General features: G+C 32.8%; 2 protein-coding genes across 4 annotated transcripts in view; both read right to left on the bottom strand.

Annotated features, from left to right (window-relative positions):
* Nucleotides 1–231: 231 nt before the first annotated feature.
* Nucleotides 232–10531, bottom strand: LOC128232116 (uncharacterized). Of its 3 annotated transcripts, none has more exons than XM_052945481.1 (10): nucleotides 9895–10248; nucleotides 9540–9624; nucleotides 8731–8836; nucleotides 8217–8318; nucleotides 7526–7590; nucleotides 6749–6963; nucleotides 5857–6052; nucleotides 3290–3376; nucleotides 2035–2241; nucleotides 232–535 (listed from the first exon to the last, which is right to left on the bottom strand). In XM_052945481.1, the coding sequence occupies exons 1-10, from the start codon at nucleotides 10110–10112 to the stop codon at nucleotides 461–463; spliced, it is 1356 nt and encodes a 451-aa protein (XP_052801441.1). In that variant the 5' UTR covers nucleotides 10113–10248; the 3' UTR covers nucleotides 232–460. The 3 variants fall into 3 exon arrangements, with proteins under 3 accessions (XP_052801441.1, XP_052801442.1, XP_052801443.1); XM_052945482.1 differs by having other exon boundaries at nucleotides 9907–10248; XM_052945483.1 differs by lacking the exon at nucleotides 9895–10248 and adding an exon at nucleotides 10437–10531 and having other exon boundaries at nucleotides 234–535.
* A 695-nt stretch (nucleotides 10532–11226) lies between these two features.
* The window catches only part of LOC128231809 (centromere/kinetochore protein zw10 homolog), a 29362-nt gene continuing 24516 nt past the window's right edge, over nucleotides 11227–16072 (bottom strand). The window contains exon 10 of the mRNA XM_052945009.1: nucleotides 11227–13666. Within this exon, the coding sequence (XP_052800969.1) occupies nucleotides 13427–13666 (240 nt within the window). The 3' untranslated portion in view covers nucleotides 11227–13426. The remainder of the gene's footprint in view (nucleotides 13667–16072) is intronic.

Here is a 16072-nt window from a genome sequence, read left to right as displayed (position 1 = left end):
GACTGTTTTTGAAAGGATGTTATTGACCTTCATCTCTGCACTATACCATCATAGTGTTAATTACAATCTTGCCATTAGATATAATGACCCCAAAATCGGAAGGTTCATTTCTAAACATAGGTTCAAAACACTGAGTCCCAGATGCTTTCTCCAGTAGTTAAAATTCTGTCAGGTCATTGTGCAAAACAGCATAAAACCGATTGATAAATATTTTATTTTTATTTTTATAATTTATTATTTTTATTTTTATATAAACACACATTTATGTTGATATTTTGGAAAATGGTGCATTATGAAGCAATATGATTTTTTTTCCAGCAAACTTCATAAAACATACAGAAAAAATGCAAACAAAATTATTTACTTTTTTGTTTACAGTTAAAATGTTTGCTTGTAAATAGTTCTTTAAACACAACAAAACTGCTCATAAAAAATTGACATCAATGAAAATGTTATTTTATCAACTGTCCATATTTTCAAACTTTCTTTCCAGAAATTCCACCCAATCAAGAAGTGTGGCATTGTCCCCGGGGGTCTGAAAATGTGAAGAAAATGTGTTATACATTTAAATGATAATATATTTTCATATCTTAAAGCTGCACTCTCACAGTTTAAACGTTTTGACAACTTTTTTTTTTGTCTTGGAACAAGCCAATTTTTGCAAATCCATGGAAACCAAATATATAAGACTGCTGACAAAAAAAATAGATAGCAGATTTTAATATTTAAGTTCAAAAATTGATGTTTTCTGCATTTTTCTTAAACCATTAGTAATGGTTTAAGCCATAAAACATTAATTTTCAAACGGAAATATGAAATTCTACAATCTGATTCATTGTCAGCAATCTTATATCATTGGTTTGCAGATATTTAAGCAAAAATGTTCTCTTTCCAAGACAAACAAGAGCTATCACAGAGACAGCCCGCTTGACTATTTTCAGTTGAGATCATGATGGTGAACAAGTGTGCAAAATTTCAAAGCCATATGTCGATGGACTTTGAAATTATTTGAGGTGGTATGCAAACTTTAACATAAATTTTAAGTTGAAAAAGGGGCATATTTTGTCAAAATGCTTGACAGACTTACCTCCTCCTGTGTACAGGTTGGGGGCATGATGGTGAACAAGCGTGCTAAGTTTCAAAGCCAGATGTCAATGGACTTTTACAATATTTGAGGTGGTACGCAAACTTTAACGTAAATTCTAAGTAGAAAAAGGGGCATAATTTTGTCAAAATGCTTGAGAGAGTTACTTCCTCCTGTGTTCAGGTTGGGGGCATGATGGTGAACAAGTGTGCAAAGTTTCAAAGCCATATGTCAATGAACTTTGAAAATATTTGAGGTGGTACGCAAACTTTAAGATAAGTGGTTACGCCGACGCCGACGCTTGGGTGACTAGGATAGCTCTCCTTATTCTTGGAATAGTCGAGCTTAAAATTAAAAAGTTGTTAAAGTGGTCAATCTGTGAGAGTGAAGCTTTAAAATAACATTCAGACTATACAAGCAAATATACCAGCTCTCATCGTTGTTTTCTCCCCTGCTCAAGCGGCATAAAACTTGACAAATGTTTTAGTCAGAGTAACTGGACTTTGTAAACAAGTGTACTTAGTTTAAGATTTTTCCCGATGGCAATCAAAAGGCTTCGACAATACCTCTACTTATTTTTTAAATAACAAACAAGCTGTGTCAAAAATCTTTTTCTTCATGAGATTTACCAACAATATTTATGTGTTTCCTGCATGGCAAAATCAATGAAATGTACATTTCTGGGACAATTTCAGGCTGTAAATCATCCAAACAGAATGTAACTTTTAACTTCAACAATGAAAATATGACTGAGATGATCAAGCAATTTGATTGGGACCAGCAGGGTATAAACAAATCGGTAATTCAGAAAATGAATATATGTACATAAAAAAACTGCTTACCATAATTGCATCAGGCAAGTTCAGATGCATTTTGGATAAGTACATTTTGAAAGCTGTATGTCACAAAAGGTTTCATGCGTTTAAAAAAGTTAAGTACATTTAACTTACATCTTCCAATTCTAAACAGCTATTATCTGTCAGGGTTATTCCTCTTGTTGATGGATATCCACTGGGAACATTTAGGGTGATCATAGCTTTCCCACAATTCCCTACAAGTACTCTCAATTTAGACTCTTCCTGTATCCAGTCAATGGCATGAGTCTTGTTGAGCAGGTCTATTTCAGCTAAAAGGGGGAAACAGCGCACCCAATGGTCCTGAAAAACATAGCAGTTACACACACAATTTTTTTTAAATCATGTTTTAAACACCAATCAAATTAAAAAATTGTTTTTAATGTGTATTATACAATTGTTTCATCATTCTGAAACAACTGGCCATAATGCACCAGTCAATTTTTACCACAGCGCCCCCCCCCCCCCCCAGGTGCAGGGGTATACCGGGCATAGGGTAAATGGGCCGTGTTTTTACCTTCCCCGTGGCCCAGCAGTGCCGGGTGAATGCAATAGTTTTGTCTTCGTGCCAAATATAGCAGGGAACAGGTCTTACCTAGGGTCACTGGAGTGCGGGGGCATTTGTCAGGGATTTTACCATCAGTTCGTCCCCACATGGTGGGGATTTTACCTGGGGTTTACTGGACCGAAAGTCAAAGTCCCCGCTATTCTCCAGACCTTGTGGGGCCGTGGTTACAACTGACTGGTGCATAATATTACACAAATCTCAATCTCTGTCTCAAGTCATTTTACAACATAAAAGAATAGTTTTAATAAAAAATTCTACAGTTAGAAAGACCAAGAAAGAATAGTCTTTTATTGAATGCATTTGACATTAACATTTATCAATATTAAAAATCTAGTAATTAAAATGCCAAGTGTTAAAGCTGCACTCTCACAGATTCAACGATTTAACATTTTTTTTATTTTTTGTCTTGGAATGCCATTTTTTTGCATAAATATCTGCAAACCAATGATATAAGACTGCTGACAAAAGATAAGATCACAGATTTTCATATTTCTGTCTGAAAATTAATGTTTTATGGCTAAAAGCATTACTAAGGGTTTAAGAAAAACGCATAAAACATATTTTTGAACTAAAATATACAAAACTGCGATCTAATTTTTTGTCAGCAGTCTTATATGACTGGTTTCCATGCATGATCACATAAATTAGCTCGTTCCATGACAAAAAATATAAAAGTCGTAAAAAAGTTCAATCTGTGAGAGTGCAGCTTTAAATAAGTAGTCAAGAATTTCAGTTACCTTTTTTCCATTGAAATAAATCTTAAATTGTTGGCATCATACCTACCTGTATAGTAAGTAGAAGGTATGGGATGTCAGTCTTGGCCACTTCAAAGTCTATAATGTCACCCAAGTTGAAATGGTCCACATTGATCTGAAGAAATAAAGTAACATTTGTACCAGAATAGGGCATGTTTATTATTATTATTATTATTATTATTATTATTATTATTATTATATACATGTAGTATGACTTAAATCAGTTAATTGACAAAGCAACATTTGATCTAGTTTTTATGTTGTTAAACTCTTCTGTTGAATGTATAGATTATAATTTATGTATTACAAATCAAACAACAATAAGTTGGAAAAAGTTGATTAATTTGTCATACACAAACTATAGCTCAGGGAACTAGATCATTGTGTTATCACGGCTCAATATATGAGTTAACTAAGTCATGTACACCAATAATTAAAATTGAGTGCACAAAATACTTGGCTATGATTGGCCTGTTTGAAATATTGAACTTTTATATTTTTAAAGCCTCATGCAATTAACATCTGCTACATGACAACAGCAAAGCAAAAGACTTCAAAAAAACAGTTGTTTATTCAAAAAGCTTTTTCGATCAAACCACTTTTAGACTATCTGCGTATGCGCGCAGGTAGTCTTAAGACCGCAAACTTCAAAGAACTACTTCTATTCATGTCGTTTTTACCCATTTTTTGTCTCAATGTGCTCTATGTTTAGCAGAATGACGTCGAAACCATAAAAATAGATTAGTTGTATTGCAGTCCGAGTATGAGTTCTTGCTTGTTCGGCTATTTCCGCGTTGTATTTTTTTATTTTATAGGTACATGACTTTTTGTGTAAAGTTTATTATTTTTTATTACCAGTCAAATTAGTTACTTTTTTTCTAAGAAAATTGCAGAAAATAAAACGTCGCATTGTATCGATATCAATAAGTTTTAAAAAAGCAGCATATTCCAGACAAGAAAAACGTGCAACATTACAAACAAGAGCCGTCGTAAGACAGCGCGCTCGACTACGCCGCTTTGACTTAGAATACAATAACGATGTAATAATACCAAGTTTGGTCTCTTTATGTCAAACGTAACTAAAATTATTCGATACATAAGGTGACTTTGATGCTGCCCTCCCACTAGCCTGCCAAAACAATGACGCAAGTCATTCAAATAACTTGATTTCCCGCTATGAAAATGTGGTTAAGAATATACAAATATGCCTTTCAAAGGAAATCAAAAAAAAAAAAAAAAAAAAAAAAAAAAAAAAAAAAATTCAAGGGCCATAATTTGTATTTAGGTTTAAAACGGAGTTATATTTCTTGTTGTAAGATGGTCATAAATAATTTGAATTTTATTAAGTGCATTTAATGAACGGTATAGAAGTTTTTTTTATTAAAATCCCAACTTGCCCTTAACTTTTACTTGCCCTGAAACTTTAACCTAAGTCAATCAGGGGCCATAACTTGTATTTAGGATAATATGGAGTTATGTAACCTCATTATGTGATGGTCCTGAACAACTGTGTGGAGTATTAAGTCAATTGAATGAAGGGTATAGAAGTTATTAAACAATATCCCAACCTGCCCTAAAACTTTAACCTAAGTTCCATAGTCAATCAGGGGCCATAATTTGTATAAAAGATAATATGGAGTTATCTAACCTCATTATGTGATGGCTCTGAACATCTGTGTGAAGTATTAAGTCAATTGAATGAATGGTATTGGAGTTTTAAGTGAAAATCCCAACTTGCCCTAAAACTTTAACCTGCCCTAAAACATTAACCTGCCCTAAAACTTTAACGTAAGTCAATCAGGGGCCACAACTTGTATTTAGGATAATATGGAGTTATGTAACCTCATTGTGTGATCGTCCTGAACAACTGTGTGAAGTATTAAGTCAATTAAACAAAGGATATAAGTTATTTATAAATATTCCAACTTGCCCTAAAACTTTAACCTAAGTTCCATAGTCAATCAGGGGCCATAATCTGTGTAAAGAATAATATGGAGTTATCTTACTCATCATGTGATGGCCCTGAACAACTGTGTGAAGTATTAAGTCAATTGAATGTAGGGTATTGAACTTATAAGTGAAAATCCCAACTTGCCCTAAAACTTTAACCGGACGCCGACGCCGGGGCGAGTAGTATAGCCCACCTATTCTTTGAATAGTCGAGCTAAAAACATATCAAACTTAACATTTTCAAAAACATCACAAAAAACATATCTAAAGATTTTTACAAATTTAGTGTCTCCAAATCCACCCTGAAAATGACAACTGTAAAATTATGCATCGAAATATACTTTAAAATATGATACAATAAAAAATATAAAAATATAATACATTGATTGTATGTGAAAAAGGAACAGTGGATATTAGAAACTCCATTTACCATTGGTTAAATGACACCAAGCAGAAGCTTGTCCAATCAGAGGGCAGCATTGTAATAAACAGTGATGTCATAACACTGAGCGATTCATGCAAAATGAATGTCAGTTTTTCTCTATAGAATTGTATATGGCAATGTAAATATTTAATTACCAATGAATACAATCAAAATATGTCTGCTGAAATAATGACAATTACCCAAAGAGAGCATACATATACCTTGATATCTGCCAAAACAGTCCTATCCTTGATGCTGGTATCAAACACGAGTGTAATCTGCAGGTTTACCTCCCCTCCCTGGGGCAGATGAGAGTGCTGGGCTGAATCAAGAAGTTCCAGTTGAATCCGGTCTTCTCCCACGTCTAGAACACGGAACCGGCTAGCTTTCTCCAGAAACTGGACAATTTCTGCAAGTCTGTGAAAGGCATGGAATTACATTTTTGTAAAAAGTGTAACAATGTGACAAAATACCAACATTTTTGTTTGTATATATATATGTGGAATCTAGCTGTTCCAGTTGAATCTAGCCTATTCCAACCTTGAGCACAATAAAACAGCTTGCTGTCTAAGTAAATTGGACACTATCTTTCAATTAAGTGACACATCTATGTATTAGAAATTATGGGACACATGTTTATTGTATGTTTACCATATAAGAAAGCTGGGGTGTTTAGAAAGTCCCATTTAATCCCTCCTCCTTAGATGTCAAGAACATGACACAAAAACGTGAGTCCAAGGACTGATTGTCTGTCATTGGATTCGGTCAAACACGAGGCATAACTTCACTATTGTTAAAGCTATAGTTTTAGGCCTTGCTATACATACGCAAAATTTTTAAACATGTGTTAAAAGGTTCATATCAATAACTGGAAACGTTTTTGAGGTTTTTGGAAAAGGTTACATTTTTGCATGATGACATGAATGGCAAACAGCACTAACAGTAAGGCTATGGTATGGTACCTTGACCATTTATTCGAAAAAACAGATGGGCTAAAATGTGAAAAAGTGAAAACCCTGAGCTACTCCATAGTCTACAACTAAGTGGAACAATTAAACTAACATATTAATAATCAAAAGGAAAATGGGTAAACAAATAACTACTCTGCCTTACCTTTTTATTTGCTGTTTGTCCCTGGCAAGCCTGCCATCCCTGGAGACAGAAATGAGCTTGTCCTGGTTTTTGGCTAGACTGGTTCCCAACTGTTTTGAATGGGCCTGTAGATTGGCTAGCTCGGTACCCAGTCTTGCAATAGCCTGCTCACATTTTTCAATGGCTGCACTGGCCAAGCTGGGATCCAAATGGTGTCGCGCCTCAAACTGTGATTTCTGTGAAAAGCATGTAAGTATCAAGTGTTTTTAAAGGCAATAAGGTTGACTTTCTCCCCCATTGTCTTTTATACATGAAACAAGACCAAAACATTTAAATTCATTTTAACCTCAATAAGAAGCCATTACGACAATACTGTTTTTACATCTAAACTGTATTTTCCTCTTAAAAAGGTGAAATGATGGTTAAAAAGGAAAAAAAATGCACCACATGTTTCCAAACATAGTACATCAGGGGCCATAACTTGCGAAATACTTCTGCAAGAGTAGGGTTATACTATAACAGGGCTGCAACACATGTAGCAAATATGATCAACAATTTATAAATTTAGGCCAACATTGAAGATTTAACATGACAATAAATTCATCATTTGCTGTGAAGATCACAGAAGTTATAAATAACATAATCTCACCATAAGATAATATCTATATAAAAAAAATACTCTCAGTGAAAACTTAAAAAGTATTCAAACTTAACATCTTTAAAATGAAATTGTACCATTAGCTAATTTCTGTATAAAAGATGGGTGGATTACCTTAAATATGAGAGAATAAAACCCACCTTTTTCTGATACACCTGAAGTTTCTCCTCCAACTGGGAAACCTTTTCCTTTAGTTTCGTATAATCTGTGAAAACAAAATTCCAATTGTGTGTAAGATTCATCATTGAAAGACAGAGATGTGAATTGTCTGCAGATTCACAGACTTCCGCAGTTCTGATGGGCCCTACCAAAATGGACTACCCACACCATTTTTTTCCATTTCAACTGATTAAAAAAAAATGAACAAGCTTCTGGGTGTTACTTTGTTTTTGTTAGTATTGACAATCAATTTTGCACCAAACTTTCTTAAAGTAAGGAGAGCCCTCAAAGGAGCCAGTTTTGCCTCTGGGCAGAATGCTTCATCCCATTGGAGGACTATCGCAGTCCCCAAACTCTCACTAAAATGGTTTCAGCCCTTCAGCTGCTTGGTCAATTACATCCCTGAATGATCATAATTATGAGGTGGATATAAAAACTCATTCTATTACTTGTAATGCTTAAATCATACTTTTTCTTGATTTTCTTATTCTATTTTAACAATACTGCTTCTAATAAAACTTGGAAAGAAAAAAGAATTCAAATTATTTTTATTTTGAGTTCAATTGTTTGAAAAGACCTATTAAAAGACATTTTGCGCTTAAACTACTTTGTAGAACAAATGAATAATCATCATGGGTTGTTTTGCATGGTGTGTCTATATTCATGTTATACCTTCGGTGGCAGACTCCAGGATATTGTAGACTTTATCATTCTCTTCTGACAGTGTTTTTTTAACAGCTCGCACCTCATTCTCAACTTGCTTAAGTTCTTGTTCTGAAACATAGCAATCATTGAAATCAAACTTTTGGATAAACAAGTGGGAATTCCTTCACAAATTGGTGACTTTTAAAACATTGAGCAAGCCAAGAAACATACTACCAATGCAGGGCTTGATGGATGGTAAATTTTACTTCTAACCAGCATAGGCTCTATTGGCCATCTTACCACGATCAATAAATAGTTTGCTGTTTTCCTACAAGTACTTTAGGTGTGGGTATGGTAGGTAGGTTTGTTTTTTTACGTTATAAAAAAATAAGTAAAAAGACCACCAGACTGACAATTTTTTTTTAATCAGGTCATAAATTTATTCTGTGAGTACATTGGTAATCTCCTAACAAACTATAAGTAGCCTAATTGGAATATTTTCACAGCTGACATGGATATTATAATAATAAATTGTGAATACCTCCTTCCTGAACACTGGGCCAGGTGGACTTGTCATGTGCCAAATACTGCAGGTAGAGTTTCTTGGCTAAAGTGGAGAAGTAGACTTGCTTTGCATCACACCGCTCCTGTGAAACAAATTATGACACTTGTTGCTCAAGGACTTGTATTTCATTGATAATTCTATGTAATATCATTATGATAGAGATAGAATATTAAAGAAGTACACAAGTTAGCAAATACTTCTCCCCAACACAAATTACATGATATGTTAGATTTTAATCATTCTACAACTAACAAGAATTTATTAATTTTACCCTAGTATGTCAATAGATAACTGACCTCATAATTGTTCCAATGATAACTAGTATAACTATTGATGTCATTAAAGAGTACCCCTGATAAAGATTGAATCAACTACATCTTGGCACCGGATTTTCAAACTCAAATAAAAAAAATCAAAAAAAATCTTATAATTCCAAACTAAATATAATAATACCGAAAATGTGAAAAAATATTGAAAAATATTTTTTTATAAATAATAATTATGCACTTTGTACTGTATAATATACTAACATTAGTATATCATACAGTACAAAGTGCATATATTTATAAAAATAATATTTTTCAATCTATTTTCACATTTTCGGTATTATAATCTTTAGTTCGGAATTATAAGATTTTTTTTTATTTTAAAAAAAATGATTGAGTTTGAAAATCCGATGCCAGTGAGCTATACCAATCACACAATAATGTAAAAAAGTCCCTTTACATGAATTGATTCAATTGCCTGTCATTGTTGTTTATATAATCATTTAAAGTCATGTTTACTTCTTGAAGAACATGCTTGTCCTTCTCATTTTCAATGACCTGGTTCAGGTCACAGTAACACTTGTGCTTCAAATCTTCCAGCAACCTGAAAATAAAAGATATATCAGAACAAACGCATACATACATATTATCATTGTCTGCAACCGTGGAACTTTCTTCTGTTACACTTCATACAAACTGTAGAAAAATTCCTTTTAATTCTTGTTTTAATGAATATGCATGATGCTTTTTTGTTTCGAAATTCAAAGTCAAATGAGTCTAACATAATAATTCAATAAAATTAATATGTTTCTTTTGTGCATCTATCTAGTCGCTGTAACTTCAAAATGAGTACCTAAGGATATATTTAAATTACCAGTGAGGACACCTTATAATGCTTATGTGCAAAGAAGAGGCAAATAAGCAAAGTAATCCTAGGAGGAAGAGTGTGCAGGCAGTGGGGCTCAAACCGTGGACGTCTGGAACAGCACTATAACAGTAACCAACTGAGTTAACCTGGCAGCTGGTTCTTATGCACACACTATACACTACTCCCCCCGTTAAATCTTTAGGCCGATTCAGGAACTCTTGCATTCTACTTCTGACACCAGTAAAGTAAGCCGGAGAGGTGGGTAGTCATTCTAAAATGCCTAGAGAGGTGGGCTGGTATAACTATTAAACACAGATAACGCAAATAGCTGCTGGAACACAATCATGGCACATCAACCTACTGAGCTTACAATGCAACTTTTTCTTTCTATCTCGAAGCTTGCCGGAGATGGCCGAGTTGTTACGATTGCCTTTACTCGTCTTTAAACTGTTAAACTGTACCAGTACCGCTTATCCAATACATTTAGTCAAGCGGAAGGGGGTTCCACTACCATACCTTTACTGTTTGAAAATAAGTTTATCATTTACCTGCTAATGTCATTTGTATTGTTCATTCTGATTTAAAATCAATGTCAAAAGAATTGTTTTGAAAATTCCGCTAATATCATCAGTGTCTGGAGACGCTTGTATTTTTCGTTGTGTAAAACCCGGGTCAGGCTACACACTACTAAAACGATATTTCTGGTTTCTATTTTTCTACCGTGATAACTGAATAAATTAGCTAACCTAACTGACAAATAATGTGTGCATCAAAATTGGTAAATTCGAAATTAAAACAAAGTTTACTGCAAAAGTTAGGGTGAAAAGCAAAAGTTAACTGCAAAAGTTAGGGGGAAAGCAAATTTCGACATTAAATTAGAATTATTATTACAGTTATACATATTCCAGCCATGGCAAAAGATTTAGGTAGGACCCAAAAAAATCCAACCATGCCAATTTGTAAATGAGTAATATGTTATTTTGAAGGCAGTATACTGAATAGCATATCTGCGACAATTCTCTAAAATGCATAATTTTCCACGTGAACACTGTATATTATTGGGAAGATTTTCAGGAGTGAACTCGGGAAAAGGGAATTCTTCAAGTCACCTAGCCAAATCAAATCAAATCAAATCAAATTTTATTTTCAGTCGGTATGACATAACAGAGAAAACATTAGCTATGAATAGCCCAGTTCAAGTTAAAATCATTATACTATTACTATTCAACAGGGTAACATAAGCAATGTTATATTGTTACTCCATAAGTGTATGTCATTGCTTTTTAATAATTATAAAAATGCTTCAACTGATTTTAAATTCACAAACACAAAACAAGGTTTGTTTTCAAATTTTTATTCAGCACTTATGTTCAGCACATGCAACACAATAGCTTAAATATTTTAGTCAGAAAAACGAATTATCAGCATCAATAACTAAATCATGTATTCCTTAATATACAACTCTCTGAACACAGTTGTGATGCTTTTAACAATATCATAAATCAACAAAACCATCAATTCCAAACAATAAGTAATGTGATTCGATCTCTACAACATCTGTCACAAATAGCATCCAAATAACATATACAAGCAACATTCTACATATATAACATTGTACATCTATTAGGAAAATCTTCATCACGTTTAACAATTTAAGTGCTTACAGTATTACCTTATATAAAGATATCTTTAGTTTCGTATTTTTTTCTTTTTGAGTTTTTCAGTACATTAAAGTTCGGAAATATGAAACATTTCCTTGAACCTCATTGCCAGTAAAAATACTTAGCATCCTAAACAATAGAATTTACATGGGACAACATCTCCAAATCCTGCGCCACTTCATGGGTGACTGCTCAAGTACTCCTAAACAACCATTTAACAAGTTGACATACTGTATTTAAAACTTTTAACACAAGGCGACATGAAATACATTTAACTCCAGATGTCAGTTGCCCTTTTGGTAGGTGTTGTATATCAGCCCAATACCCAGAGCAATCTAGACTAAATTTTTGCCTGATCAAATAAATCTGGTCACGGAAACGAGAAATGAACATGTTGACATGTTGGTAGCAGTCATTAAAATACTTCAACATTCAACAAGATGTATAGCATTTTAATTACCAAAATTTACGAAAAAATCAACTTCATGCACATATCCTCTGTAATATTGACAATGTAGATACATGTAGGTAAACATTCAAAGAACCGACACCATAAAGATTGTTTGTATTAGTCAAAGAAAATAAATATTTTTAATCATAATATATATTTCATAAGGAAATATATTTTTAATCATAATATATATTTCATAAGGATGTGGTAAACAGAAATAGGTATATTTAATCATTATATATATTCCTTAAGTAAATATAGTAAACACAAATAAGTATTTTTAATCATAATATATATTTCATAGACAGAAATATATGGGGGGGGGGTATTATAGATAAAGATATTATCATTATAATAGAAAATTTATCAGTGAAATAAAAATGATATTTATCTTTTTCAAACACCAAACAAACAATATACACCACCAAATGAACATCACCAGTGAAATATCACTTTTGGTGCTCACTCAGTGAAATATATTATGATCTACAACAAACAATTATCCTGTATTTAATCAACGTAAATATTTCTTTAATAAAATACAGCACCTTTTCTTACAATGCTCAATATCATAATATGCTTAAACCTGAAACTATGCTCAACAGAAAGACTGCTTTCTTATACAATTTTAAAGAAAATAAAATAAAGAAAAAATAATTACATATCAAAGAAATACATGAACTGTTTTGCATAAACATTTCTTTCACATTAGGAAAATAATGCTTGTCTGAATTTCGTGTTTAATATTTCTTTTCCAGAGGTTCGCACCTACATGTACATGTAATGCCACATTCTTTTTATTAATTTTGACATGTTTCAAACTCGTCAGCAGCTCCTAATGCAGTGTTCCATATATTTCACTAATGCTACCACAGACCTATAACTTTTTATGTATGTTTTTATAAATGACATATTTTTCTGCTGTTTTTCGGCAGTTACTAAACAGTAAAGCACTTTAGTTAAAGGGACATACCACCAGATGATACAATTGCAAGGAAAAAAAAAAATTGTCAAAAACTTAAATAAAGTTGATAGCATTGTGTACAATGCATGGAGTCTTCCATTCTGATGTACCACATGGCTTACGATGCATGTATCTTTCGCAGATTTTGTGTATTTTTCTGTTTTAAAATTTACTGGGTTTGTTTACAATGTAAATCCCGGTAAACTTAAATATAGCGTTAGTATATATAATATTAATCACATGACTATTAAATGCTAAATATATACACATATTAAGTGGATAACCATTAAAACTCAGCTGAGACAGCGATGTTATATTCTTTTAATCATGTAAAATGATGTATTATCAGCCTCATACCAGTTTGTATTCATAAATCTAGGCTAGTTTTGAGAAAATATGTCGATTTAGAGACCATTTGGTGTCCAGTCCCTTTAACTAATTCAATCATTCACAATCGATCAATCACTTAATCTTATTCAACATGGCAGCTCTTCTATCAGTGTTTTGAAATAACGCTCGAATCAGTTGCTTAATCTCATTAGCAGTAAACGCGATCGCTAACGGCCCCTTGCCCTCAGCCCATCGCTCTGAGATGTCGATCATGCTGGCGTTCAGGACCATATCTAGCTCCCTGAACCTCTGCCATTTGGCCACGTTTCTCTGCAGTTCCACTGTGGTGTTTGAACTCTCCTCACTTGGTACCTGTGAATTATGGGATTAATAAATATTTACGGCACACAAATTTAGGTTGATGCAAAAACAATTATTTTTTTTAATTTCATGCATTTTCTTGGTAACTCATTTGACTTAAATGAATAAGCGTATGATTTTGGTACAGATTAAAAAATATTAACCTTTATAATATAAGTGTTTTCATTTGATTTATAGCCATGTAGCCACAAATTCCCCAGTAAAAAATGCCCCAAAATATTGCTAATATTTTTTTATGTACCTAAATCATATGCCTATTTTTCTTTTGATCATTAAAGACAAATGAGTTGAACATGATAAAGCATTAAAGGGGCTATACTCAGTATGATGAAATAGCAAAAAAAAGAAGAAAATTGTCGAAAACTGACATAAACTTGGTATCGATGTGTACAATGCATTGACACTTACTAACTGAAGTACCAAATAGTTTACAATTGATTTATTTTTTCCCAGTTTTTTTCCATTAAAAAAGATTACTAGGTATGTCTACCTAGTAGAATTCATTCCTTATGCATGATTGGCTAGTTGATGTTATCACATGATATAACCAAGTTAGGTACATAGCTTAAATAATCCAACCGTTAATGGTATGCCTTTGTAGCACAGTGGATACAACACTGGGCTGCAATTTTGGCCACACCGGTTCGAACCCTGTCTCCAACTTAATTTTTTTTTTTTTTTTTTTGGTATTTTTTTTACAATTATGATATCAAAGAGTAAAACATTTTATTAAAGAGTTGTCCTGAGATTCGTTACAGAAAAAAACTTTTTTTTGGTGCCAATCCGATATTTAGTCCCTTTAATATGAAAAAAAAATTTTTTTGCATCATCTTATATTGTGTGCCTTTCATGCATCAAACGGGGATTTTTTTTTGTGCATTCATGCATTATGAACACTCCAGCCCTAATTGTTTTTCGGAAAATTGCAACATTGCGCCGAAGCTTTCATACTGCATAAACGCATGAGACACATGAATTAAAATTTATTCTACATTTTCAAAGAAAATATGATTGTTTAGAATATAAGAACATAAATAATTTTGAGTAAAACAAACAGTCATTGAGTTTTACCTAGTATGTTCTAAATATCTTAGATTGTAATCTGTTATCAGCAGGCAGGCAACCAAATCATGACATCATGTCTACGTTGCTCCAAATCTTAGTACGTAGGAGTTACGAGGCAGATTGGTGATTTTATTGGATGGAAACGTAGTTAAAATCTAATTAAACTTTTAATAGTCACTTAAAGTTGCACTCTCACAGATTGACAGTTTTGACAGCTTTTTTAGTTTTGTTTTGGAATGAGCCATTTTTGCATTGATGTGTGAAAACCATTGATACAAGACAGCTGACAAAAGATTTGATCGCAGTTTTTCATATTTACGTTCGAAAATTCATATTTTTTGGCTTAAACTTTTACTAACCCTTAAAGAAAATGAAAGTTTCTCCAGTTTACCAAACAATTGAGGTCTGTTCTATTGTGAGTTATATAATATGACTGAATCAAAGGCATTGATGCCATAATCAGCTGATTATTGGACAAATGTTTTGAAGTTTCAAAACTGACAATCTGTGCAAGTGCAGCTTTAAGGTCAATGTGATCAAAGGATAATGAATCAAGCATTAGGTGTTGTACTAATTACAATTACAATGTTTTAATTTCATTACTACTGCCAAAACCATTATCTAAAAGCATTTCAAAGGATTACCTGTACTTAAATTTTCATATTCCTCTCCATTTATTTGTGGAGACATTTCAAGGCTTTTTTTATATCTTTTCCTTTATGTTTTAAAGCAATTGTCTTCAAATTTGTCTCGTACGGTAACTGCTTGAAAATTGCTTTTAACATTAAAATGGCATCATAATATTTAAACATACAATCATTTATAGCTCTAATTAAAATTAAATTACACCATTAAGATTGAAGATATACATTCAAAAGGAACTTGGGTGTGTTTTGTATCTCTATTTAATAAATTAAATAAAACTTAATTTCAAACGCAAATAGTTTTATTTATCACAATTAAATAAATTTGTATGATTCCAAATAGTCCGATGCTACCTGTACATGGTAGCATAGATTTTAGCATATGGAATGCTTTTAGAATAATATAAACCACATGACTAGCCTGGAATTGTCTTTTTATGCCAGATATTTTCTAAGACGCACATGGTTGAACTTAACACAGAAAAAATCACCCTACATACCACACCTGAAAAAGTATTTCTCGAAATTGATTACAAAATAAAACGTACAGTTTTTTGCACTTTATATACATGTTATTATGCCTTATGATTTTATACTGAAAAGATGCTGCCATGTATGTTTTTTTATAATTCCAGATTGTCTGCAGTCGGCTCCAAAAAAACCCTTCACCATCACCCGCATTTGGACA

This window comes from Mya arenaria, chromosome 4, assembly GCF_026914265.1.
Source record: "Mya arenaria isolate MELC-2E11 chromosome 4, ASM2691426v1".
In the NCBI taxonomy this organism is placed as follows: domain Eukaryota; kingdom Metazoa; phylum Mollusca; class Bivalvia; order Myida; family Myidae; genus Mya; species Mya arenaria.
The sequence above is the reverse complement of the archived record's forward strand: the minus strand, read 5'-3'. Positions and strand labels throughout refer to the sequence as shown.